The 26567-nt window shown below is 24.3% G+C and overlaps 13 protein-coding genes across 13 annotated transcripts; 8 read left to right on the top strand and 5 right to left on the bottom strand.

The window, feature by feature from the left end:
- Nucleotides 1-1929: 1929 nt before the first annotated feature.
- DICPUDRAFT_73427 (uncharacterized protein) lies at nt 1930-2600 on the top strand (the record flags this gene model as incomplete). The annotated part of the gene is made up of 1 exon (XM_003293017.1): nt 1930-2600. A coding segment is annotated over exon 1 (275 nt), but the record flags the coding sequence as incomplete, so codon positions are not given.
- A 746-nt stretch (nt 2601-3346) lies between these two features.
- On the top strand, nt 3347-4548 carry DICPUDRAFT_50758 (uncharacterized protein). Its single transcript, XM_003293018.1, has 4 exons — nt 3347-3416; nt 3482-3670; nt 3739-4081; nt 4141-4548. The coding sequence occupies exons 1-4, from the start codon at nt 3357-3359 to the stop codon at nt 4455-4457; spliced, it is 909 nt and encodes a 302-aa protein (XP_003293066.1). The 5' UTR covers nt 3347-3356; the 3' UTR covers nt 4458-4548.
- Nucleotides 4549-4602: 54 nt separating this feature from the next.
- On the bottom strand, nt 4603-6605 carry DICPUDRAFT_83657 (uncharacterized protein; the record flags this gene model as incomplete). The annotated part of the gene is made up of 3 exons (XM_003293026.1): nt 4603-4632; nt 4794-6432; nt 6496-6605. The coding sequence occupies 3 exons, from the start codon at nt 6603-6605 to the stop codon at nt 4603-4605; spliced, it is 1779 nt and encodes a 592-aa protein (XP_003293074.1).
- Nucleotides 6606-6813: 208 nt separating this feature from the next.
- On the bottom strand, nt 6814-7850 carry DICPUDRAFT_50761 (uncharacterized protein). The gene is made up of 2 exons (XM_003293027.1): nt 7219-7850; nt 6814-7144 (listed from the first exon to the last, which is right to left on the bottom strand). Exons 1-2 carry the CDS (start codon nt 7788-7790, stop codon nt 6970-6972), a joined length of 747 nt encoding a protein of 248 aa, XP_003293075.1. The 5' UTR covers nt 7791-7850; the 3' UTR covers nt 6814-6969.
- Nucleotides 7851-9717: 1867 nt separating this feature from the next.
- Nucleotides 9718-13313, top strand: DICPUDRAFT_99548 (uncharacterized protein). The gene is made up of 3 exons (XM_003293019.1): nt 9718-10228; nt 10304-10567; nt 11584-13313. Exons 1-3 carry the CDS (start codon nt 9863-9865, stop codon nt 13294-13296), a joined length of 2343 nt encoding a protein of 780 aa, XP_003293067.1. The 5' UTR covers nt 9718-9862; the 3' UTR covers nt 13297-13313.
- Nucleotides 13314-14168: 855 nt separating this feature from the next.
- DICPUDRAFT_24635 (uncharacterized protein) lies at nt 14169-14468 on the top strand (the record flags this gene model as incomplete). Its single annotated transcript, XM_003293020.1, has 1 exon — nt 14169-14468. A coding segment is annotated over one exon (300 nt), but the record flags the coding sequence as incomplete, so codon positions are not given.
- A 441-nt stretch (nt 14469-14909) lies between these two features.
- On the top strand, nt 14910-18203 carry DICPUDRAFT_157872 (uncharacterized protein; the record flags this gene model as incomplete). The annotated part of the gene is made up of 4 exons (XM_003293021.1): nt 14910-15419; nt 15499-15596; nt 15681-15936; nt 16023-18203. The coding sequence occupies 4 exons, from the start codon at nt 14910-14912 to the stop codon at nt 18201-18203; spliced, it is 3045 nt and encodes a 1014-aa protein (XP_003293069.1).
- Nucleotides 18204-19069: 866 nt separating this feature from the next.
- Nucleotides 19070-20001, top strand: DICPUDRAFT_92983 (uncharacterized protein). Its single transcript, XM_003293022.1, has 3 exons — nt 19070-19109; nt 19299-19680; nt 19759-20001. The coding sequence occupies exons 1-3, from the start codon at nt 19107-19109 to the stop codon at nt 19821-19823; spliced, it is 450 nt and encodes a 149-aa protein (XP_003293070.1). The 5' UTR covers nt 19070-19106; the 3' UTR covers nt 19824-20001.
- Nucleotides 20002-20350: 349 nt separating this feature from the next.
- DICPUDRAFT_83663 (uncharacterized protein) lies at nt 20351-21412 on the top strand (the record flags this gene model as incomplete). Its single annotated transcript, XM_003293023.1, has 3 exons — nt 20351-20661; nt 20731-21216; nt 21289-21412. 3 exons carry the CDS (start codon nt 20351-20353, stop codon nt 21410-21412), a joined length of 921 nt encoding a protein of 306 aa, XP_003293071.1.
- A 106-nt stretch (nt 21413-21518) lies between these two features.
- Nucleotides 21519-22512, bottom strand: DICPUDRAFT_41477 (uncharacterized protein; the record flags this gene model as incomplete). The annotated part of the gene is made up of 3 exons (XM_003293028.1): nt 21519-21926; nt 21995-22264; nt 22333-22512. Coding segments are annotated over 3 exons (858 nt in total), but the record flags the coding sequence as incomplete, so codon positions are not given.
- A 622-nt stretch (nt 22513-23134) lies between these two features.
- Nucleotides 23135-24281, top strand: DICPUDRAFT_90079 (uncharacterized protein; the record flags this gene model as incomplete). Its single annotated transcript, XM_003293024.1, has 3 exons — nt 23135-23288; nt 23360-23675; nt 23714-24281. The coding sequence occupies 3 exons, from the start codon at nt 23135-23137 to the stop codon at nt 24279-24281; spliced, it is 1038 nt and encodes a 345-aa protein (XP_003293072.1).
- A 111-nt stretch (nt 24282-24392) lies between these two features.
- DICPUDRAFT_83666 (uncharacterized protein) lies at nt 24393-24992 on the bottom strand (the record flags this gene model as incomplete). The annotated part of the gene is made up of 1 exon (XM_003293029.1): nt 24393-24992. The coding sequence occupies one exon, from the start codon at nt 24990-24992 to the stop codon at nt 24393-24395; it is 600 nt and encodes a 199-aa protein (XP_003293077.1).
- Nucleotides 24993-25293: 301 nt separating this feature from the next.
- Nucleotides 25294-26567, bottom strand: rac1A (uncharacterized protein). Its single transcript, XM_003293030.1, has 4 exons — nt 26469-26567; nt 26337-26393; nt 25821-26176; nt 25294-25740 (listed from the first exon to the last, which is right to left on the bottom strand). Exons 2-4 carry the CDS (start codon nt 26341-26343, stop codon nt 25519-25521), a joined length of 585 nt encoding a protein of 194 aa, XP_003293078.1. The 5' UTR covers nt 26344-26393; nt 26469-26567; the 3' UTR covers nt 25294-25518.

A 26567-nucleotide genomic window follows, 5' to 3' on the forward strand; every position in this document is an offset into this window, starting at 1 on the left:
TTTTGTCCAAAAAACTTAGGATGATATTTTAAATGAAAAAGAAAATAAACCAAATATTGAAAATAATTTAATAAATAATAATAATAATAATAATAATAATAATAATAATAATAATAATAATAATAATAATAATAATAATAATAATAGTAGTAATAATAATAATGATAACATTCAAAAATGTAGTCAATTAATGAAAAGTATTAATAGTCATATAGATTCAGCTAAACAACTCCCAATAAAATCGCCATTTAAAAATATCACACAAAATTTAGAAAAGAAAAAATCATTACAATCCCCAAGTAGAGTTAAACCACAATCACAACCACAACAAGAAAATAACCCTATTTCAAAAATGAATGTACCAAATGGCAATATTTACAGCTATAATAATACTACAATAAATACATCATGTGGGTCAACAACATCATCTCCATCTAAAACTCAAGAGTTTTGTTTTAATTTTACAAATTTGCTCCAAAAAGAAGTAGAACAACAACAAAAAGAATGGGAAAAAGTTGAATCGGTAGAGGAAAATTTAAAAGAGCAAGAATATGAAGATAGTGAATCTAATTTAAGTAGTAAGAAGAATAAAAGAATCACTAGATTCAAATTACAACCAATGAAAATTCAACCAGATGAAAAATGTGAACCTTCACAATTAACAGGGATTGAGTTAAAAAAATTAAATTTAAAACAATTTCAAGATCAACAATCATCACAACAAATTTCATCAAGTTTAGAATCTAGCCATCAACCAAAGAAAATGTCAATTTCTGATTTTAGTTTAGACCCAAGCTCCTCAAAATCCAGAGTCGAACAAATTCAAGATCAATTACTTCAAAAAAAACTTGAAGTGAAATTAGAAAAATTGAAAAAAGATACTGAATTACAAAAAAAAAACCAAGAGTTGAAATCATCAAAAGTACTTATAAATTTTAATAGTCATAATAATATTCAGCAATTAGATAATCAACAATTAATTAATAAATTGGCAAAAGAAGAAAAGGAAGAAGAGGAGCACCAACAACTCGAAAAAAGATTAAGTTTGCTTCAACAAAAATCAATCAACCCAAAGCCAATTGCTCAACAAAGACCATCAAAGCAATCAATATTAAAACAACAAGACCAAATTAAAGAAAAGAAAGAAAGAGAAGAGAAAGAAAGACAATTAAAAGAACAGGAGGAAAAAGAGAGAAAAATTTATCAAGCTCAACATATACAGTTACAACAGCAACAATTGCAACAACAGTTACAACAACAGAAAGAATTACAACAGCAACAGTTACAACAACAATTACAACAATTGCAACAACAACAGTTACAACAACAGTTACAACAGCAACAACAATTGCAACTTCAACAGTTACAGCATCAACAAAAACCAGTATTAAAAGTAAAATCACAAAAAAGAAAATCCATTTCAATTACCCAATCTTTGCACTCAAATTCGACTCAATCATTTGGGGTTACAACTAATATCTCAACACCAAAAAGAGTTTTAAATAAAAAGTTGACAATTCCAAAAAGTCCATTCTTTTTAACTAATCAAAGAAGCAAATCATCTGTATCAATTTTAAAATCAATTGCAAAAGAAATCCAAAATATTAAAAAAGAACATACAAAAATTGGAAAATCATATTTACCCAAATTTAATAAAGAAAGCCCAACTTTAAAGAAATGGGGTATTAATAGAAATTTAACTAGACAATCACCATTTGAATTTCAGTGTGATAAACGTTATGGCGAAATTCCATTAGCAATTAAAAAGAAACCAGTTGAAATCAAAACAGTTGATACAAGCAGTACCGAATATATTAATCATTTATTTGAATTAAATAATAAGAAAAAGAATAGCCACTTCAATAATATCAATAAATACAATTATCCAGACTCTTCAAATAATTCACCACAACCACTTTTTGTTCAATCACCATATAAAAGTTTAACAAAGTCTTTAATTCAATGTATTAATCAATCAAATTTAAAAGTTTCACCAAAACTAATGAATACAACAGCTAATAATACTGCCCAACCAAAACAATCCTATTCTTCCACCTCTAGACTAACCAAACCAAAAGAATTTAGTTTCCACACAACAAACAGGGTTAGAAAAACAAATACTCCAACTCTCTCAAAAAAACCAAACAGATTTATTAATTCAACAGTTTTAAAAACAAAAAATATTAACCAAAACTCTGTACAACCTATAAAAGAACAAAAACCTGTTCAAATTAGTTTAGTTCCAAAACGAAAGACAACAGTACATCAACAAACTAAGTCATTACCAAATCATCAACAACAACAACATCAACAACATCAACAACATCAACACCAACAACAACATCAACAACAATATTGTCAACCTCAAAAACAACAATCACAACAGCAACAACAATTCGTTTCAATACCCCACCAACAAACCCAAAGTTACCAAACTCAGTTATCTACACCACAATATCAATACCAACAACAATTACAGCAACAAATGCAGCAGTATCATTCTAAACAAATACAATACCAAGAAACTCCAAGTTTTCAAAAACCAAATCAAACCCCAGCTTCATTAAATATCCAACATAAACAACCACAATCATTACCACAACAATATAGATCTCAAGTTCAACAAACACCCTATCAACAACCATTGGTTCAAATCTCTTACACACAACCAAGACAACCATCACAATCACAACCACAATCACTTTACCCAATTTTATCACCACTTAAACCATATATACCATATACCTCACAAATAACACCTAACCCAAATATTCAGCCTTCTTCCCAATCATTACATAAAACTGTTTTAAAAAATAATTTTGCTCATGGTGGTCAAAGAACAAACCCAAGTAGCTCAAGTTTAAAGAACAACTTTCAAAAATATATTTAAAATATTAATTTTTTATATGCATTAAAAAAATTATAATAAATTTTTTTAGAAACTTACTTTTATTATTTTTTATTTTTTGTATTTTTTTCAATTAATAATTTTGGATTATAATAACAATAATTGAGGAGTTTTATGGGGTATCAAAACTTCACTTTTTTAATGCCAAATTACAATTATCAAAAAATCAAACTGATAAATTTTAAAAAAGGTTAAAGATTTAATTTTTTTAATGGGCATTTTTTGAACATGTCCATTTGGTTTCATAAAAACAATATTTTTTTTGTGTTAAAAAAAACTTTTCCCCCAATAAACAGCTTGGGTGGGTTTTTTATATTTTTTTTTTTGTAATTTTATTTTTTTAATTTTTTTTTTTTTATATTTGATTTCGAATATAAATTAGAAAATTTTTTAATTTTCATTTATTGTAATTTATTATATATTTATAAACATAATTCTCTCTTTAAATATGACTCAAGTAGTTCCTTTTTGTGATGTATCAATTAATGCTGAATGGAGTGATTGGCAAGTATGTATATTTTGTAGATTTTATTAATTTTAATTCTTGTATTAATGTAAATTCATTTCTTGTAGCACTATCCAAATGGAAGACCAAACCCAATATATGGTGAAGAGGTTATTAAATATGGAGCTACTGGCTTAATGTTTGGATTTATTACTTTAGCATCCAATGGTGAAGCTTGTTGGGCTGCTCAACCAACAATGGCTCTAGATTGGGCTGTACCATTAGCAAATGAACTTATTAAAGGTGGAAAAAGAGTTGTAAGTATTTAATTTCCTATTGGTAATGAATAATAAACTTTAATTAATTCTATTTAAAATATTATTAGGGTGTATCATTTGGAGGTGCTGCAAATTCTGACATTTCTTCCAAATTTACTATTGAAGAATTGGAACAAACCTACAATAAAGTAATTGAGCTATATAGCGCAACATTTTTAGATTTTGATTTAGAAAATGGCTTGTATAATGAAACAAATATCTGCACAGCTTTAAAAACTGTTTCTGCTAAGAACCCAAATGTTACCATTTCATTCACTCTTCCAGTATTACCATCCGGCTTAACTACCACAGGTATGGGTGTTGTTAATAAAGCAAAGGAAAATAACCTTACATTTACTGTAAATGGTATGGCTATGGATTATTATGATCCAAGCTATAAAGATAAAATGGGTATGTATAAAAATACTAGATATATAAAAAACCTATATTAATTTATTTTTTATTTATAGGTGATGCTGCTATTGAAGCTGCCACTAGCATTAAAAACCAATTAAAACAAGTGTATCCAAGTGAATCGGATTCAGCTTTATTCAGAAGAGTAGCCATTACTCCAATGATTGGTTTAAATGATGATCTTTCACTTTTTACCATTGATGATGCTTCAAAAGTAGCTAACTTCTGTGCCACCAATTCCCTTTCATTCTTAAGCCATTGGGATCTTAACCGTGACAATCCATCATCATTCAGCTATGTTGATTTACAAACATCATCAAATCCTGATCAAAAATCAAGTGGTGACTATACCGTTGCAATGGTTAAATGTTAATTTAAAAAAATACTCATTTTTTCTAAAAATAATTTTAAATTATAAATAAATAGTTTTTAAAAAAAATTGTTGTTTTTATTTTCAATGAAATATATTTTGTAGTTATTATATGCTTCTAAAAGATCATTTATTATATTTATATCATCTAATGATGGAGGTATACTATACTTTTGATCTAAATTTAATAAAATATTTTGATTAGTTTTTTTTTTATATTACATAATATTTTTTTAAAATAATAAAAAAATTACCATTAAATATTTCTTTTAGCAAAGACTTTGTTATTTTACCCGTTCTTGTCTTTGGTAATTTATTTAATATAATTATTTTTTTTACTACTGCAATGACTGTTAAATCCTCTGTAATAAGTTTGTTAATTTCTTTTTCAAACATTTCATTATTCATATCACAATTGCTTTTATTTTTAACAATAAATGCTAAAGGTACTTGACCTTTAACTGGGTCTTCTACTCCAATAACAGAACATTCATTAACCATTGAATGTTTATTAATTGAGTTTTCAATTGAGTCTTCTCTTATCATTGAGCCACAAATTGATAACGAGTTATCAACCCTTGATGTTATATAGAAGTATCCATCATCATCGAAATAACCATTATCTCCAGTTTTATAATATCCATGTTTTTCTGATTTATATTTTTTTTTATATAACTCTTCATTCCTATATAAAGTGGTTATGAAACATGGAGGTAATGGTTTTTTAACTACAATTTCACCAATTTCATTCGATTTAACCTCTTCACCGTTACTATTTACTATAGTGATGTTATAGCTAGGCATAGGCTTACCTACTGAACAATCTCTATATGCTAACTGTTTGGATGGATACATAAGCATACCCCAACCAGACTCAGTTTGCCAATATTCATCTGTTACTGATTGTTTTAAAATATTGTTAATATAATTGATGATAGTTGGATGTGATTTATCTCCTCCTAAATAAATATTTTTATGAAATGAAACATTTAGTTTTGATATAATATCACCATTTGGATCATTGTTTTTCATTAATCTTATAATTGCTGGAACTGTGGCTGATGAATTAACCTTGAATCTGCTTATAATTTCCCAATAGTGTTTATATAAATCACTAGTTATATCTTCTAAAATAATTGATTTTACACCTGAAAACAAACACCCATATACGACAAATGAATGTCCACTTACCCATCCAATATTTGCAGTTGTGAAAAAGCAATCTTTTTTTTTTAGACCATAACAATTTCTAATAGCATAATTAATTGCCACCGCATGCCCACCAGTTTCTCTTACAATCCCTTTAGGCTCACCTGTGGTCCCACTGGTGTATAAAATATATAAAGGATGGGTAGACTCTACCTGAACATATTCATATAATGGTTCTAAATTCTTTATCAAATTATCCCAATCCAATGAGTTTTCTATTGATGTATTATCTTCAATTACATCCTGAATATCTTTTCTATTAAATACAATAACACTACTAGGTTTATGTTTAGTTAACTCTATTGCTTTTTTAACAAGAGGTATATATTGATGCACTTTATCTATTACAAAACCATAATTGGATATAATCAATATTTTTGGTTTACAATGATCAATTCTATCAGCCAAACTATTAGATAAATAACCACCAAAAACAACACTGTGGATTGCACCTAACCTTGCACATGCTAACATTGCTATAACCAATTCTATAGAATTGTGCATGTAAATAACAACTGTATCACCTTTTACAATACCTAAATTTTTTAATGCTCTCGAAAAAACACATACCTTATGGTGCAAATCTTTATATGATATTTCATATTGTAAACCTTTAGATGCACAAACATGAACTAAAGCAATTTCTTCTCGTAACTCCTCATCATTTAAATGAACATCTAATGCATTATAACAGGTGTTTAACATTCCCCCATTAAACCACACTTCCTTATCAATTATTTCTTCATATACATTTTCATACATTTTATCCCTATTAAAAATATATTAAAAACTCTTGACTTTTTTATATATAAGCAATTAAATATAAACATACCAATGAACATATTTAGTAGCCACATCATTCCAAAAAGAAACAGAGCTATTCTTTGAGTATTTAATATCATTTTCATAATTAAAAGGGTCACTTAATTTTAAACCTTGCATTTTAATATATAAATAAAAAGTATTAAAATATATATAAAAATTTATATATAAAATATATTAAAACATATATAAAAATTTTATATATAAAATTTATATAAAAAAAAAAATAAAAGATAAAAAAAAATTAAAATTATTTTTATCCATTTTTAGAACCTATGTAATAATTTGTAATATTATTAAAAGATAAAAAAATGTATAAATCCTAATTATTGGGGATAACATTCCAAAATGTTTTTTATGTTATATCTTTTATTTGTTTTTTCTCATTTTTTTAAAAAAAAAAAAGTAATTTATTTGTTTATTTATTATTTAATAAATTATTGTTTAGTTATTTATTTAGTTATTTATTTATTTATTTATTTATTTATATTAAAGCATTTTTCTTAAGACCTTCAACAACTTGATCAATATTTTCAACTTTAACACCACCTTTTCTCTTTGGTGGTTCTTCAACTGAAACTGTTGAAAGATGTGAGGTAGTATCAACACCTAATTTTTCTGGAGTTAAAACATTTAATTGAGCTTTCTTTGATTTCATGCTGTTTTAAAAATTAATTTATTAATACACTGTATATTTATATCTGTTGGGTTAATATATATATATAATACCTACATATTTTGTAATTTGGCGTATCTTGGTTCATTTAATCTTAAATCGCATGAAACAATAGCTGGTAATTTCATTGAAAGAGTTTCTAAACCACCATCGATTTCACGAGTGACATGAACTTTATCATCTTTGATATCAACCTTTGAGGCAAAAGTGGCTTGTGGCCAGTTTAATAAACCAGCTAACATTTGAGCAGTTTGATTACAATCGTCATCAATAGCTTGTTTACCGAGGATAATTAATTGTGGCTTTTCGGTTTCGACTAATTTTTGTAAAAGTTTAGCAACAGCTAATGGTTGGAGTTCTTTATCGGTTTCAACATGAATACCAGTATCTGCACCCATTGCAATTGCGGTTCTAATTGTTTCTTGTGATTGTTTTGGACCCATTGAAACTGCAGCAATTTCCTTAGCAATACCTTTTTCCTTTAATCTAATTGCTTCTTCAACTGCAATTTCATCAAATGGGTTCATACTCATCTTGACATTTGCGGTTTCAACGCCTGATTTATCTGATTTTACTCTAATTTTAACTGCATAATCGACAACACGTTTAATTGGAACTAAAATTTTCATTTTTTTATATTTTAAACAATATTATTATTTAATACTATTATTATATTTATTATTTTTAAAAAAAAATGAACTGAAAATAAAAAATTAAAAAAAAAATAAAATTAAAAAAATTTAAAAAAAAAAATTAAAAAAAAATAAAAAAATAATATTACTTTTTTTTTTTTTTTCTTTTGGGTAATTATAATATGATTTGTTTGATTGATTGATTTAATTAATTCTACAAATGTGATAAAAAATAAAAAATTTTTTTTTCTAAATAAAGGTAATTTTAAATATTATTATAATAATTTAGGGTATTATTGGTTTTTTGTAAAAAAAAAAAAAAAGATCCATTAATTGTTTGTAATAATGAAAAAATGTTTGGTGGTGAATGAAATTTCAGAATTAAAAAAATTTTTAATAACATTTCCCAAATAGTAATACATTAATATCTTTTTGATTTTAAATGAATTACAAAAAAAAAAAAATTAAAAAAAAAATTTTGGGTAAAATCTTTCAATGAATTGATTAAAAATTTACTGTTTTATTTAATGATTTTTAAAATATTTTAAATAAAAAAAAAGGAACACAATTCCAAAAATAATATTTAAAATTATTTTCAATTATTTGATGAATGTTATTTATTATTATTTGATTAAATTGTTGATTTCATTTTATTTCTTTATTTGGATTCGATTTAAAACAGAAAAAATTAAAACAAATTTGTAAAGGGAGGTGTTTGACGGCACTATATCGATAATTCTGTTTAAAAACCTTACCTATTATTTAAATGGGTCTATAGCAGCTATTCTCATATATTTAAATGAAAAAAATAATTATAAAAAAGTTTCAATTTTAGATTTTTTTTAAAAATTTTTTTTTAAATTATTTTTTTTTTTTAAAAAAAAAATTTTTATTTTTTTTTTTATTTTTTTTTTTTCATTTTATCACAAAACAAATATTTATTTATATTGTATAATATTTTAATAGTTTTTTATATTCATTAATACTTATTTATTTAATTATTATTCTATTTATTTATTCTATTTGTTTATTTATATATATTTATTATTTATTTATTTATTTATTTATTTATTTATTTATTCAAAATATTTTTAGTAAAAAAAAAAAAAGAAAACTGGGTTTGTATGTGTTTAAAATTAACTTGTTATTTTATTTTTAATAGTGATTGGGTTTTTATTTTTGCTCCAACTTTTTTTTAAAAATATAAATAATCATCAGGTCGACTCCATATTATAATCATTTTTAAAAAATCACTCACAATCCAAAGTTTTTTTTTCTAAATTTTTTTATAATCACTAAATTTTTATCATAATTATTTTTTTATTTTTTAAAATTATTTTGTATGTATTTTTGGTGTGCGAAAAAATATTTTATCAATAATAATAATAATAATATAATTCAAAAGTAGAATTACACTATTACCACACTTAACAGAAAAAAAAAAAATTACACAGTTTTTAACGATATAGTGAAAAGTAAGAGTGTGTGGTGTGGTTTTTGTTATGTGTTTAATGTAGTGCAGTACTCAACTATTAGATAAAGGGTGTGTTTGTGTGTTTTGAAACAATTTTTATTTATTTTTTTATTTTTTTTTTATTTTTTATTTTTTTTGGTTTTTTTTATTTATAAAAATATTAATAATAAGAATAATAATAATAAAATATTTAAAAGTAAAATACCAACTTTATCATCTAATTATTTATTGTGTATTTTAATTTTTATCAATCATAAAACAATCAAGTAATAATATAGTAATCTATAAATATATAATTTTTAAAATAAAATTTTTTTTTCTTTTTTTTTTTTTTTTTGATTTTTTCCTTGTTGTTTTATATATCAAATTTCTTTATATTTAATTTTCTATTTGTTAAATAACACTTTAAAAGATTAATATTAATAAAATTTTTCAAAATATATCCAGTTCAAAAAAATTACAGCTTTAAAAAGAATTATTTTTTTTTAAAAAAAAAAAATCAAGTGTACTATTAGTAAAAGAATAGCAATAAAAAGAGCTAAAGAAAAAATTAACAATAAAAAGTACTGTAATAATATAGATAACAGAATAAATAATGAGCAAATCATCAACTTTTTTATGTAAAAAGAGAGCAGCATTACAGTGGATCGAAAATGTATTAGATATTAAAATCGATCAAAATAAAGAATTCAACCAAATTTTTGAAGATGGTGTATTATTATGTAAAGTTATAAATACTATAAGCCCAAGATTAATGCCAAGAATTTCAATACCAGATGCAAATACACCAAAAGCAACTATTCGTTTCAAATATAATGAAAACATCAGTTTCTTTATTCAAGCATGTGTTGATATGGGTGTTCCTCGTCACAAAAGATTCGCTCTTTCTGATATTGTAAATAATCACACTACTTATCAAAATATTAAAAGAATTATTGAATGTTTAGAATCTGTCTGTAAAGTAAGTAATAATATAATACATAACATATTCTCTAATGTATGAGAAAATTTATTAACCAAACTAAATTTTTTTAAGATTGCAAATTCAGATCCAAATTACGAGTTTTCAATCGAATGGCCACAATTAGAGCCAACAATAGAGGAGTTTAGTAAAGATGAGATCAATCATGCTGAATCATTATTAGCACAGTTTACAATTAGAGAAAACAAGAGACAAGAAGTTATAAAGAAAAGCCAATCTCAAAACGAGGGAAATTCAGTGGAAGCAACTAAAAATCAATTATTTCAACATCTTGCTGCTCAAAAACAATTATATCCAGATAATAGTCCACAACAAAGGGTAAATAATTTAATTTTAAATAATAGTTGTAATAATAATTGTAATAGTATAAATAAAATTACTGATAATAGCTGTAATAATTGTAATAATAATAATAATAATAATAATAAAATAATGATTGGTAGAAAGTATAATTTGGATTATAATATTGATAGTTTTTCATCACCCTCATCACCATTATCATCATCATCATTTTCCTCACTATCCTCATCACCAATATCAACCTCATCATCTGTATCAATTGAAAAATTTTTAAAGGATGAAAATAGTAGTAATTGTAGTAGCGGAAATAATAGTTTAAATAGTAGTAAAGATAACAACAACACTACAAGTCTTATTAATAATAATAATATAAATATAAATATACATAATAGCGCTGGTAGTATTAGTACTATTAATAATAGTAATAATAGCGAAACCTTTTCATTTAAAGATATATTAAAAAAATGGAGAGATCCATCATTTTTTAATAAAAATAATAATGCCAATAATAAAAACAATAATACCAATAATACCAATAATAATAATAATATTTTTAAAGTTGCCAATAAAAACAATTCAGGATTTGTTCCATCAAATCAAAGATTGTCATCAACATATAATAGTCCTTATTGTACAATTAAATATAAACCAACAAATCAACAAAATAACTCTCCATCAAAGTTAGATTGGAGATTCGCAAATGTAAATAATAATAGTATAAACAACAACAATAACAATAACAATAGTTTAACGAGAAGTCGTAGTATCAGTAGTGGCAATAACCACGATTCTGAAAATAGCTTTTTAAATAGTTTAAAGGGTGATGAGAGGGTTAATGAAACGGTTCAACAAAACACTACAGAAATTAATAATAACAATAATATTAGTAAAAGTGATGATAATAATAATGATGATACCAACACTCATAATAATAATGTCAGTAATTTTAAAAATATTAATTAATTTAATTATATCCATATATTTCTTTATAATATTTAATATAAAATTATTAATTTTTTTTTTATATATTTTAGTCACCAAAATCTGATAGAAATAGTTTATCTCAACCAGTTTCACCATTAATTACAAATGTTAAGGGTACAATTACTCCAGATTCAGTATCTTTGTCTTCATCACCAAATGTTAAGCCAGTACCATCATCGCCATCAAAACCTTCAGTTGTAGTATCAACAGCAACCGTTGCAACTAATGCATCATCCACCGGTACTGTTGTTTCATCGGCATCCAATACAACAACAACATCCACTACAATACCACCAGTTGCATCATCAACATCAACACCTGCATCAAATAATGGTACACCATCAAGACAATCAATTTCTAGACCACAATTATCATTAGAAGAAAGAGCTGCAATTAGAATTCAAAAAGCGACAAGAAGATGGTTAGAAAGAAATAGACAAATTATTTTAGCACGTGATTCTGCTTACAGAGAAAGAATTGTTCAAGAGATTAAAAAGACTGAAGTAGAATATATTAACCGTTTAGCTTATTTAAATGACGTTATCTTGAAGGATTTAAGAGAGGCCATCGATAAAGGATCACCAATTATTACCATTGAAGAAATTCAAAGTATTTTCAGTGAAGTTCAAATTATTCTCTCCTATAATAAACGTTTATTAAGTGACATTGAAGGTAGAACTAAAGAATGGAAACAAGACACAATGATTGGCGATATTTTTATTAAGTTTAGTAATTTCCTCAAGATCTATTCTCAATACTCCAGAAGTTATAGCGAAGCAATGGGTGTATTAAATGAATGCAAGAAACAAAGTAAATTCAAGTCATATCTAAATAAAATCAAAGAACAAAATGAAGAAATCAAACTTCGTGGCCTTGAAGATTATCTCATTAGACCAATTCAAAGAATTCCACGTTACAGTCTTTTAATTAAAGATATGATTTCCCATACATGGCAAACACATCCAGATTATGAACAATTAAAGCAAGCATTCGACAAGATTAATTTAGTTGCAGAAAATATGAACGAAATGAGAAAAGAAGCCGAAAGTATAATGAAGTTAGCAGAAATTCAAGAAAAATTAGATGGTGATAATCAATTAGCCAAATCTCATAGAAGATTCGTAAAAGAAGGTGAATTTTTTGAAATTTTAAACAAAGGCAAAAAGACACCAATTGTACTTTATCTTTTTAATGACAGTTTAGCTATTACCAGACCAAACAAATCATCAGGTTCATCATTCTTTGGTAAACAAAAAACCATTCGTCTTCAATTCGAACAAATTATTTTCCTTCATCAATTGGTTATCAAAGAATTTGAAGGCTCAAATAATCTTCAAATTTTTAAAGAAAAATCATTCTCAATGTTAATCACTGCTCCAGATAAAGAAACTCTTACAGAATGGATCAAGGCAATCAACATTGAAAAAACAGAATACCAAAAAACTCTTAGCGATCACAATGATAGACAAATGGTTCACGTTATAGAAAGAGCTGAACATACAAAACAAAAAATTGAAGAAAAATTCACTGGTCGTGCTAGTGGACAATTTACAACAAATGAAATCGAATCTCAAATCAGTAGCGGTGCTCCTTCTTCTGATGATCTTTCAAGTAGTGGCAGTTCAATCGATATGAAATCTGGAAAAATGTCCTTACGTGAAAGACGTCTTAAATTAGCTCAAGAATCAAAATCAAAAAGATTATCAGGCTCATCCTCTTCATTTACAAATTTAAATGACCAAAATTTAAAAGATTCTAAATAAAATTATTAAATAAATTTAAAAAAATTTATGGTGTGCACTTTTTATTATTTGTTTGTTTTATTATATAAATATTTTGTTTAATTTATTATTAATTTTAAAATCTTTATTTTTTTTATTTTTCCCAACTTTTTATTTGCAAAGTTAAACATTTTTTTTTTTTAAAATTTATACAGAGAGTGTTGAATTTTCTTGAATGCATTTTATATAAAAAAATATAAATAAACACAAAAAAAATAAAATTTTTAAAAAAATTTTTTTAAAAAATTATTAAATTTTTAATTTTTTTTTAATTTTTATACGTTTTAATCTTTTATTAATTTATTGTTGAACAATATATATATATTTAAATGTCAGAAGTTGACTTGGATGATTTTTATGCCGATTTAGAAAATGTAGAAAATGACAATAAATCAACAACGGCACCAAACAATACAACAAATAATAACACAACAAACAATACAACCGATGCTTCAAATAATAAAAATTCAGAAAATAAATTAAAAAGAAAAATCGACGATATAGATAATGGCAATACAACTACCAACCCTAACCCTAATAAAACTACTTCCACCATTAAAACAACAACTACAACAACAAGCACAAGTACAACCACAAAATCAACATTAATACCACCCTCATTAATGAAAAAAAAACAAATGATAAGCAAACCATCTAGTGCAAAATCAAGTAGCTCTACTATAGTATCATCAAAACCAGTTACATATACACAACCACCTACAATCAATGCTTTAGAAAAAGATATATTATTTAAGCAACCACAACAACAGAGATCATCAAACTATTTGAATGTGGTAGCACTTAAACCTCAAGTTACAATGGAAGAGCCAAAAAAGCAAAATAAAATAACAATGGAAGCTGCTGGCGAAACATGGGTCGATCCAACACTATCAGAATGGGATGAAAACGATTTTCGTATTTTCATCGGTGATCTTGGTAATGATGTAACCGATGATATGTTAATGCAGGCCTTTGTCAAGTACCCAACTTTGTTAAAAGCAAAAGTTATCCGTGAAAAAAGTGGAAAAACCAAAGGATTTGGCTTTGTATCTTTTTCTGGCTCAAATGACTATTTAAATGCAATGAGGGATATGAATGGTAAATATATAGGCAATAGACCAATTAAATTACGTAAAAGTAAATGGAAAGATAGATTAGCAAATAATAAATAAATAAATAAATTGGTCTTTATTTTTTTTTAATTTTTTTTTTTAAAACTATTTTCTTTTATAATAATTTTTTTTTTATTTTGGTTATTATAATATTTTTATAAAATATCGAAATTTTCCCTCTTTTTATCTTCAAAATTAACGGTCTATTTTTTAAATTTAAAAAACACCACAACAAATTTTTTAATTTTTTAATTTTTTTTTTTAAAATTTAATACAAAAATAATCCTTTCTGTTTTAATATTTTTTTTTAATACAACTGTGTAGTTTTGTGTACCTTATTCAATTTAATTAGTTTTGTGTGTTTTAATTTTTATTGTTTTTTATATTTCATTGTTTTGTTTTATAATTTATTGTGTTTTGTTTAATTTAAAAAAAAATATATGTATTTTTTAAAATACACATAAATTAAAAAAAAAAAAAAAAATGGAAGTAGAAATGTTTGATTATGATTTAGTAATGCTAGATTATAACAATCAAAAAAATAATATTAATATTAATAGTAATAGTAATAATAACAATACCAATAAAAATAAAAATAATCTATTATTTGAATTCCAACAACTTTCACCATCCGCAACAACAAAACAAAAAAAACAAGAATCAATTGTTATTGACGAGGATGATATTATTAAATCTCCAAGTAAAAAGAATGCCAAGCTCGATAGATATGGATTTGTTGTAACTGAAGAAACATCAAGTGAGGATAGAGATGACAGTGAACAAGAAAACTATCGTGAAGCTGGTAAAAGAATTGCAAAGGAACAAAAATGGATTCACATTGTTAATAACTGGAATGACTTTTTAATAAACCAACCCGAAAAATTATTATATTTATCATCAAAAGGTATACCAAACAATCTTAGATCGATCGTATGGAGAAAAATGTTAAACATTTCATATTTTAAAAATCAATACCCAGATGACTATTTTGTTGTAAGTAATTTAAATCATTTCAAAGTACCAATAAAAATATATTAAATTTTATTTTATTTTTATTTTTTAAATTTTTTAGGAACTTTGTAAAAAGTCACACAACGAACATACAGAGCAAATTGAATTAGATATACCCAGAACCTTTCCAAATCATAAAAGATTTTTTACACAAAGAAGGTAGGATAATATTTTTAATTTTAATTTAAACTTTTATTAAATCTTTAAATAAATATTAACTTTTTATTTGGTTTTATTTTATAGTAAAAAAGATTTATTAAATGTTTTACAATCATATTCATATCATAATGAAAAGGTTGGATATTGTCAAGGTATGTCATATATTGCAGGTGTATTATTAATGTATTTATCACCAGAAGATACATTTTGGTTATTAGTGGCATTGCTCGAAAGAGAAACCATGGGCTATTACATGCCAGGTATGCCACAGCTAATTTCCGATTCACAACTATTTCAAAAAATTATAGAAATCGAAAACAAACCTTTAGGTTTACATTTAGTATGTATTTATAATTAAAATAGACCAAGATGTAAATTTATTATAAATATTAATAATTTTAATTTTTTTTTAAAAAAAAAAAAAAGATAAATAATGGTATTGATCCACTCCTATATGTTACACCATGGTGGATGTGTTTTTTTACAACACTACAAGATTGGGGTGCAGTTCTAAGACTTTGGGATTTGATTCTTTTAGAAGGTGTCAACTCATTATTCCGTTTTTCACTTGTAATATTAAAATATTCCGCTGGTTACTTATTTAAAAAAAAAGGTGCCGATGGTCTTTTACCATATCTTTTAAGACCACCAATTGACGATATTGGTGGAATAGACTTTTTACTTAAAACTGCCATGGAGTTACCAATTATAGATTTAGTTAAAGAAGCCAAAGAAAATATTGAAAAAGAAATGGAAGAAAAGAAATTAAAGGATCAGAAATTAAAAGAGGAAAAATTATTAAAAGAACAACAACAACAACAATCATCATTAAGAAAATCATCAACTCTTGTTGAAAATAATAGTTCAAATGTATTTGATAAGATTATTAAATTTATCGATCAAGTTGATAATGAATTTTCCGAATCAAATACCAACTATAACAATTCAGTTAAGGATAATAGCAATAATATAGAAAACAAAGCTGAACAACAGACACAGCAACAACCTCAACAACCACAGCAACTAAAAACTCCTGTTAAAACTGGTTTATTCTCAAAGAAAATTCGTGATCTTACAAATAGAATTAAAAGTAGATTTATTCCAAACTATGGCTATCAACCATGTAATGTAATTTTAGAACAAAAATTAAGCAGAAAATCAATCGCAAGAAGACCATCTATGGTTCCAAGACATTCAATTGCTCAAAGAAAATCAATTGCACCAAGAAAATCAATTTTACCACCAAAACAAACTGAAAATAGTAACAATACCACTATTGAAGATAACAATATCAATCCAGATAAAACTATGGAAACCAACAATTCATCCACCACCATCACCACCACCACCACAACAACAACAACAACAACAGATAATAATAATAATAGTAATAACATAGATAATATTCCAAAAAAACCAAGACAATCTGTAATAAGAAGACCATCATTGATGCCAAGACAACAAACCATTGCACCAAGACTATCAGTAGCAACAAGAAAATCAATTGTAGGTAGAAGACCATCAATTGCACCAAGAAAATCAATAAAACCAAAAACCAATACCTCCAAAGCAACTCAATACCAAGAATGTAAATCTGATCCATTAACAAGTAGAAATAGTGAAGATGATGAGTGGGTAGGAAGCACAAATGAAAAAGAATTTAATGATTTTGTAGCTAATGAAGAACAACAACAACAGATAACATCAACAAATAATTTATTAAATACAAGTAGGGAAATTAATAAAAAGTATCCAACACCAAGCTCACCAGTACCAATGATCAAACCACCACCACCATCAGCTACACCACTATTAAAAATTTTATCACCAACTAACAATAGTTTAAATACAAGTTTAAATAATAGCAGTGGCTTGATTGGATTTAAAACAAACAATCCACAAAGAATTAATAATTGTAATAGTAGTAGTAACAGTCTTTATTCATCACCTTTAAGAAATCAATCATTTTATAAATCACCAATTAAAACACCAAATCATAAAACAATCAATCAATCTGTTGATCTCCTAAAAGAAATTATGAAAACCCCACCAAATGATAATAAATGGACCACTTGGGTCAGTAGTACCAATGCAAGTACAATTAAAACATGTCAATTTGGTGAATTTTCATTCTCATCTCCTCAACAAAACTCACCAAATATTTATGAAAAACAATTCCTTAAAGAATTCTCAACACCAACTCCATTAAAGGAAAATAATTATTATCGTAATAGAGGTAATATTCCAGATACTCCTCAAACCCCATCGACCACCACTAAAAAAAGATTGTTATTTAATAATAACAATTTAAATTATCAAAATGATCAAGAAAACAGATATATCCAACAAACACCAACAAAAACACCCATTAAATTTTTAAAAACAAATAATAATGATGAAAATAATATAAATAGATTAAAATCATCAACAAACAATTTTAATAATAATATTAATAATAACAACAACAACAACAATAATAACAATATGGATATCGATTTTGAAAATACTCCTCAAACCAACTCACCATCCTCTTATGAACTAAAACAAATTGATCATCAAAATTTCATAAACAATAAGCAAGTTAAAAAATGGGACTTAAGAGTTTAATCACTTAAACCCATAATTCACAATAATTTTCAAACAAAAAACTAAAAAAAATTTAATTATTTTTAATAGTACACTTTAAAGAATAAATAAAAAAATAAAATAAAATAAAACCAATATCTCCTAAATATTTTATCTCTTAATATTATTTAAATTAGTAATCAATAGTATATTTTTTTTTTGGTTCACTATTTTTAAAAAAGCTAAAATTAGAAAATCTATTTTAAAAAAAAAAAATTAAAAAAATTAAAATAATTTGTTGTAAAAAGCAAATATTAAAAATCATATCCCAAATATTAAAACTGCATTTAAAAAACAATAACAAATAATTTCAAAACAAATATTTGATCACTGACACAAAATATTTAAAGGAATATAGCCCAAAAAAAAAATATATTTGTAACATTTAGAATTAATTATTTAAAATGGAAATAAAATAAACAAATACTATTAATTTTTCAAAAAATATCTGTTTTGTTTTTTTTTTTAGATTTATAAAATACAATTTTTATATCGTGTATCTAATCATATTTTTCAAAAATGCTAAATTTAGAAAAAAAAAAAATATTAAAATATTAATATTAAAAAAAAAAAAAAAAACAATAATAATAGTATATATTATTATAACAAAAATATTCATATAAAAAATATTAATAATAATAAAAAAAAATTATTAAAAAATTTTTAATGGGTAGTTAGCTAACCAATTTTAAAATTTTTTCAAATAAAAACAGTTGGTTTGATTTTTTTTTTATAATTTTTTTTTAATTTTTTTATTATTTATTTTTTTTTTTTTTGGTTTTAAAAATTATTTTTCTTTTTTTTTTTTTTAAAAATTATTTTATCATATTAGTAATCTTTGTATTATAATTTATTTATTTATTTATTCTTATATAAAACTTTAAAATGGTAATGTATTTTTAAATTTAATATTGATATTTATTTAATAGCCAAATACTAATATTCTTTTTTATTTTCAAAAATTATATTTATTACAAATTTCATAAATTCATTTAAATATCACATAAATTAATTTCAAAAAAAAAAATACAAATAATTTTCAAATACAAATATTTTATTAAATAATAATATTAATAGTCTGCCTCAGCTGATCAAATTCAAGAATGTTTCTCAATCTTTGATAAAGATAATGACGGTAAAGTCAATGTTGAAGATATTGGTGCCTGTTTAAGATCATTAGGTAAATCACCAACCTCAGCTGAAATCGAACAATTAAAAACTGAAATTGGTGCTAAAGATTTCGATATCAATACCTTAAAAACCATTTACAAGAAACCATCAATTAGAACTCCACAAGAACAACAAAAAGAAATGTTAGATGCTTTCAAAGCTTTATCAAAAGACGGTAACAACACCATCCCAGAATATGAATTAAGACAATTATTAACTACTTTAGGTGATTATCTTACCATCGCTGAAGTTGAAGAATTAATGAAAGAAATCCAAGTTGACAATAATGGTATATATTTTTAATTTCATATTCAATACAGCATCCAAAAATGTAGATATTAATGTTTTCTTTTCCTTTTTAATATAGGTAATATTAACTTTAACCACTTTGTCGATGTCATCGTTAACGGTTACCCATTATCAGGTTTCTAGATTTTCATCAAATTTATGGTTTAGTTTAGGTCTTGGATTCTTGTCCATGGTTTAATTTTCACCATAATGGTTGTTGTAATTTAAAAAAAAATTTTAAAAAAAAATAATAAAACATTTTAAAAAAAAAAAGCAATATAAACAAATATAATAATATAAATTGTAATAAAAGTAAAAGTCTAAAAAAAAAAAAAAGTTTTGTTGGTTTCATATTTTATTTTTGTTGGGTTGTAAAAAAATTTTATTTTATTTGAAAAAATTTAAAAAATTTTATAAAATTTTATAAAATATTTTTTTTTTTTTTTTTTATGTTTAAAATGGTCCTCTTATCTAAAATATAATCTATTATCATTTTGGTAAAATTAATTATCATTTTGGTATTTTTTTTTATTTAATCATTTAATAAAATATTTTTTTTTATTTTTTTTTTTTAATTTTTATTTTTTTTATTTTTCATTTCTTTTTTTTAAAATATTTTTTAATTTTTTTTTAATATTTTCAATTTCATTGACAGATAATAAACAATAATCATGATATTCGAATATATCCCTTACGAAAAATTTGTATCGAATGCATTTTTCCTTTGCTTATTATATTGGATAGTTGCTTTTTTTTTATATTTAATTAGATTATTCGATGAACAAGGATTTGGTAAAGCAACAGCATATGGTAAATTAGCAACACCAGCAAATCCACAAAATAAAGAAAAGGAAAAGGAAAAAGAAAAAGGAAAAGAATCAACAAATTTTTTCAATAAAAAAGTTATAGTTACCAAAAACGCATGGACAATTTTCTATCTTACATTATCAGTATTATCAGCAGTTTATTTGGTTTTATTATGGTAAAGTATAGATAGATATATATATATATAACAAACTCACACATTATTAATATTTTTTATTATAATTAGTAAAATTGAAGATAATTTATATAATCAAAAAATTTTATATGTTTTATTTATTATTCAAGGTTTAAGAAGATGTTATGAAACAGTTAAAATTCAAAGTCATAGATACTCAGAGATGAGTCTTTTCTTATTTGCTTCAGGTATTTCATATTATGTATTTTTAGCAAGCTCAATCTATTTCGAAACTTTATTCAAAGAAATGAATGGTACAATCCTCGAACAAACAAATAGTTTAGAAAAGAAAAATATCATCAAAATTATCATCTCGGTAGCCTTGTTCACCGTTAATTCATACGAACAATTTCAATCACACAAGATTTTAGCATCATTAAGAGCAACCGATAAAAAGGATGAATCATCTACAACTCCACAATATAGAATCCCATATGGCAGATTATTTAACAGATGTTCATCACCACATTATTTCTGTGAAATCTTAATTTATCTTTCATTTTTACTTTTAACCTATTTTAATTATTATACATTACTGTAAGTATACTAAATTTATTTATGTATATAAATTTAATATAACTAATCTTTTTATAAATTTATAAATTATAGTTTATGTTTTGTTTTTACTTTTGTAAATTTATTCCACAGAGCCAGCGAAACCCACGATTGGTATATCACCAAATTTAGAGAATATCCAAAACAAAGAAAAATTATGATCCCAAATTTTATTTAAATAAAAAATAAATAAAAAAATAAAATAAAATATATAGAAATGGTTTATTTATAAAGAAATTTAAAAAACCAATAAATATTATTAATTTTTTATTTATTATCGTTTATTAACCTTTTAGTTTTAAAAATGAATACCAAATTCCCCCCAGTATGTTCACTATTAAACCTAAGATATTTAGTGGATGTATAATTATATCTTGGAAAATAATTGCCCCCAACACCATTGTTATAATATTTTTTGCAGATCCCACTACGGAAGTTGTCATTGGTGAATTTACAGCTGTGCAAAAGAAAATGCAAAAATTTAAAAAGAAACCTAAAAATACAGAAAGTGCATAATAAATTTGAAATGATCTATTATTCAAGTATTCGTACGAGCTAAAATATTCCAATTCTTTGTTGACTACGACTAGTATAAATGTAAATGGTAATGATAATAAACTATTTAAATATAACATATCATATGTAGACATATTAGTATTTGATATTTTTTTTGCGTAAACTAAATATGATGCCTATAATAATAAAAGTGTAAAATTAATATTATGACACAATGTTGATTATAATGTTTGCCTATACATACTTGAAAAAAGCAACTTAACAATACCAATGAGTAACCTAAAGCGCTAAATGTTAAATCTGTTACGCCCGCTATTATTGCGCCAAATACCATCACTATAACTGACGCCACTACCTTTGGGGGCGAAACTTTTTTTAATATAAAATACTCCATTATCAAAACAACAAATGCTACCAATCTTTTTAGTGCGCTATACATTGGTATATTTAATTCTTTTAAAGAGTCTAATCCTAACAATACGTTTGTTATATAACAAAATGCTAATGGAATAACCTAAGTATTATAACGGTAATTTAATGTTAATATGTGATTTAAACTTGCAAACCATAGTTTTTACTTACACTTTTAACAGTTTTAATATCATATGATGTATTTAGTTTTATTATATTAAGAAACTTCAATATTAACAAAACCACTATTGTGGTGATCATTTGATTTAATAATAAAAAACTAGATGCTTGAAATTTATAAGTTGCTACAACTTTTTTATTGAATATAGTTTGTGATAAACTAACACTACCTATTTATAAAAAAAAATATTAGTTTTAAAATACTTCAAGAATAACGAAAAGTATAATCTTACCATATAAAAGCACCGCAAATGCACCTTTGTATTGGATTTTAATATTATAACGACTTAATGTATATGAGAGTATTTCGTGCGGAAACCTTATATAATCCAAAAGTTTCATTTTTTAATACTATTTTATATAATATGTATTATTTATTATTATTTATTTTATTTTATTTAGTATTATTTAGTATCACACACAAAAAAACAATTTTTTTTTTTAAAAAATATTGTGTATGTTGTTGTGGCATTTTTCATTTACCGCATAAAAAAAAAAAAAAGTTTTGAAAATTTTAAAAAAAAAAAACAGGATAAAAAATTTTTATTTATTTAATCGATGCAAAAATTTATATGCTGTGATGAAAATTAATTTTTGTATAGATATTTTTTTTTTATTTATCAAAAACTACAACGGAGTAACTGGGATCACTACCAATGCCACTTTAAAAAATATTATTTTTTATTTTTTTTTTTTTTTTAATTTTTTTATTATTTTTTTTTTATACAACACTTTTAAATTTTGAAACATCACTTATTTACAAATAAATTATCTAAACAGATTTTTATTTTAAATGGAATTTATTAAAGAACAAAAGTTTTTAACAACAGCTACCCTAGTTGCGTTCATTGGTGTTTTTATTAAATATTATCTTGGAAATCAAAATAACCAAAATAGTTTGTCAAAATTTAATGATATAACTATAAAATCAATTATCATTTATCCAGGTATGCACATAAATTATATAAAAAAAAAAATCTTATTTTTTTTAAATTTTTAATATTAATTTTTTTTAAAGTTAAATCATGCAAGGGTATAGAATTAAAGTCATGTAAACTAACCAAATATGGATTTGAAAATGATAGAAGATGGATGATTATAAAAGATAATAGATATGTTTCAATGAAGCCATATCCAATAATGAGTACTATTATACCAACATTCTCTGATGATGGGAAAAAACTAATTCTATCAAAAGAAGGAATGGAAGATCTAGTTTTATCGGCCGAACCATTAGATATTAATAAAATGGATCCATCAAGAATTTACCAACAAGTTAATTTAATCGACAATGTTGCTCAAGTATATGATGAAGGAGATGAAGCTTCCAATTGGTTTAACCGTGCAATGAATGCCGAAGGTATGCGTTTAGTTCAAATGTGTCCAGCTCAAATTTGGAACGTAATATACGTCAACATATGGCCGAAAATGTTGATCCAAACCATTTAGATAAATTTAAAAACTCGTTAGCAAACTCTTGTCAAATAATGCTCCTCGGCCAAGGCTCAATAGATTTAATTAATGAACGTATTGATAAAACTAGAGAAGAAAAATGTGAACAAAAACAACCACCATTAACATGGAGAAGATATAGACCAAATCTACTTTTATCAGGCACCTCTCCTTTTCAAGAAGATGATTGGAAACTTTTCAAGTCAAATAAAAGTGATGTTACTTTTAATGTTTGTGACTATAATGGTCGATGTCCAATTGTACTTGTTAATGAAAAGAGTGTAATGGATCCATACAGCGATGATGAGCCACTTAGAACACTACGTAGTTTTAGGGCTGCCACTTGCAAAGCTGGTGATAAAACTTTAGTAGGTATTTATTGTGCCATTGAAGATAGATACATCGATAAAATAGTATCAGTTGGTGAAACAATAACTGTTTTAAAAGGTGGGTTAACGTCAAAGTATTTTAATAAACTATTTAAATAATCTTTAATATCAATAAAATAAATAAACCTCCTATATTCTTATTTAAACAATTAAGTATTTATTTATTATTTTATTTATTTATTTTTTTATAATTTATTTTTTTATTATTTTCTATAGGTTACAAAATTCTAAATGATTGTAGGTTCCTGAATAAGAAGTGCAATAATTAAAAAATGGGGTGACGTCGGTATGAGATGGGGAACCTGAGCATTCTAAGTTTTTATACGAATTAGTCAAAATTGAAGTTGAATTACAAGACATTTTACTTGATACTCTGTTAGATGAACTACAAAAATCTAAATTATAATAATTGAAGCTTACAAAAGTATCTTTATATTGACCATTACATTCACCACTATAGTCAACAGTAACATAAATATTTGATGGGAAATCTATATTATCTAAAATTGAGAATTTTAATGTATCACCACTTGTAGAATTACAATAGTTTGGTTCATAAATTACCTCTTCAAGATATAGATTGCAATTGGAATCACGATATCTTCTCTCAATAACTTTATTCCCAGAAACTAAGTAAACTGAAGAAAAATTATTATTGTAGAAACATGTTTTAGTCAAAATTGATCCCTTGATTAAAGATTCACCAGAACATGATGATCCATTTTCATAATTTTCCATTAATACATATTCGCTATGAACCATAGCAAATAAAAAAGAAAAGTATACTATTAAAGTTTTTAAAATCTTCATTTTTTTTTTATTTTATTATTTATTTGTTTATTCTATTTGGTTGGTTTTTGTTTGCAATAAATTTCAATTTTTTTTTTTATTTATAGTTTTATTTTAAAAAAAATATGTTTTTGGAATTTTACATTTAAATTTAATTAATCAAAAAAACAAAAAAAAATCTTTTTTGGTTTTATATTTTCTGGGTCCCAGTTTAATTCCATTCTTGCAGAACCTTCGTAATTCGATTTTAGTCTTCCATTAAAAAAAAGAAAAAAATATAAATCTATTTATAAAAAAGTTTGAAAAAATAAAATAACCAGATAATTTTTTTAAATTAATTTATTTATTTATTTTATTATTATAACATTATTATTAAGTTTTTTTTTTTTTTTTTTTTTTTTGTTAAATTAATTGATTTTTTTTTGAGTTAGAAAAAAAAACCAAATTAAAATAATATAGAGGGAGGTGTTTTGTTAATATTAATACTAGGGGATTTTTGATTTATTGATAATGACATAGAGTGAATTAAAAACATGTTTTTATTTTTTTACAAGATGTTGCAACCACCTGATGATTTCTTCTTTTTGTGGACTGGTGGATTGATAACAGCACGGATAGCTTCATCAAAAACAGTTTTAAGACCCTTTTGAGTAAGAGCTGAACATTCAAGATATTTAACAGCGTTGATTTCTTTCATTTTAGCAAGACCTTGTTCGTATGAAATTGGGTAGAGTTTCTTTTCTTTTAATCTATCTTGAGTTTCTTTATCCTAAAATTTTTGTAAAAAAAAAGAAAAAAATTAATATTATATTTTAATAGATATATCTGTGGGAAATAAAAAAAACTTACTTCTCTCATATCTAATTTGGTACCAACTAAGATAATTGGAACATTTGGAGCGTGGTGACAGATTTCTGGGTGCCATTTACCGTTAACATTTTCAAATGATGATGGTGAGATAATACTGAAACAAATTAAGAAAACATCAGTTTGTGGGTATGATAATGGACGAAGTCTATCATAATCTTCTTGACCAGCAGTATCCCATAAACCAAGATTGATTGGTTTACCATCAACCATAACGTTGGCACTGTAGTTATCAAAGACAGTTGGGATATATTCACCTGGGAAAGCATTGGTGGTGTATGAAATTAAAAGACAGGTTTTACCAACGGCACCATCACCTACAACGACACATTTAATGGCTATATTTGTTTTGTATTGTTTGAATTTTTTTTTTTTTCGATAATTTATTTGATGTTTGAATTTAATTTTAAAAAAAAAAAAAAAGTAAAAAATTTTATATTAATATCTATATCTGTATTAACCTATTTTGAACTTTAAATGTATCTAAAATTAATTTACCTTGCATTTTATTCTAGTTTATTATTATAAATATTATAAAAAAAAAAAAATCTACTACTAAAAATAATAATAATAATTAGTACCAAAAATTTTAAAAAATTTCTATTTTTAAAACTCTAATCAATCACTTACTACTACAGGTTAATTATTAATACTACTAATAATATTAATATCAATTATTAAATAAATAAAAAAAAAAAAAATTAATAAATATTATATAATAATATAAAT

The sequence above is a fragment of the Dictyostelium purpureum genome (assembly GCF_000190715.1).
Source record: "Dictyostelium purpureum unplaced genomic scaffold DICPUscaffold_393, whole genome shotgun sequence".
Lineage (NCBI taxonomy): Eukaryota > Evosea > Eumycetozoa > Dictyosteliales > Dictyosteliaceae > Dictyostelium > Dictyostelium purpureum.

Bases quoted from the DNA above. Each gene is read 5' to 3' on its own strand.
- DICPUDRAFT_50758 (XM_003293018.1), top strand. From the start codon at position 3,357: ATGACTCAAGTAGTTCCTTTTTGTGATGTATCAATTAATGCTGAATGG. The intron at 3,417-3,481 runs GTATGTATATTT...CATTTCTTGTAG, and splicing joins CTGAATGGAGTGATTGGCAA to CACTATCCAAATGGAAGACC. The intron at 3,671-3,738 runs GTAAGTATTTAA...AAATATTATTAG, and splicing joins TTAAAGGTGGAAAAAGAGTT to GGTGTATCATTTGGAGGTGC.
- DICPUDRAFT_50761 (XM_003293027.1), bottom strand. From the start codon at position 7,790: ATGAAAATTTTAGTTCCAATTAAACGTGTTGTCGATTATGCAGTTAAA. The intron at 7,145-7,218 runs GTAGGTATTATA...TTTTTAAAACAG, and splicing joins TACGCCAAATTACAAAATAT to CATGAAATCAAAGAAAGCTC.
- DICPUDRAFT_99548 (XM_003293019.1), top strand. From the start codon at position 9,863: ATGAGCAAATCATCAACTTTTTTATGTAAAAAGAGAGCAGCATTACAG. The intron at 10,229-10,303 runs GTAAGTAATAAT...AATTTTTTTAAG, and splicing joins GTTTAGAATCTGTCTGTAAA to ATTGCAAATTCAGATCCAAA. The intron at 10,568-11,583 runs GTAAATAATTTA...TATATATTTTAG, and splicing joins ATAATAGTCCACAACAAAGG to TCACCAAAATCTGATAGAAA.
- DICPUDRAFT_92983 (XM_003293022.1), top strand. The intron at 19,681-19,758 runs GTATATATTTTT...TTTTTAATATAG, and splicing joins AATCCAAGTTGACAATAATG to GTAATATTAACTTTAACCAC.
- rac1A (XM_003293030.1), bottom strand. The intron at 25,741-25,820 runs GTAAGTTTTTTT...CAAAAATTTTAG, and splicing joins CCAAATTAGATATGAGAGAA to GATAAAGAAACTCAAGATAG.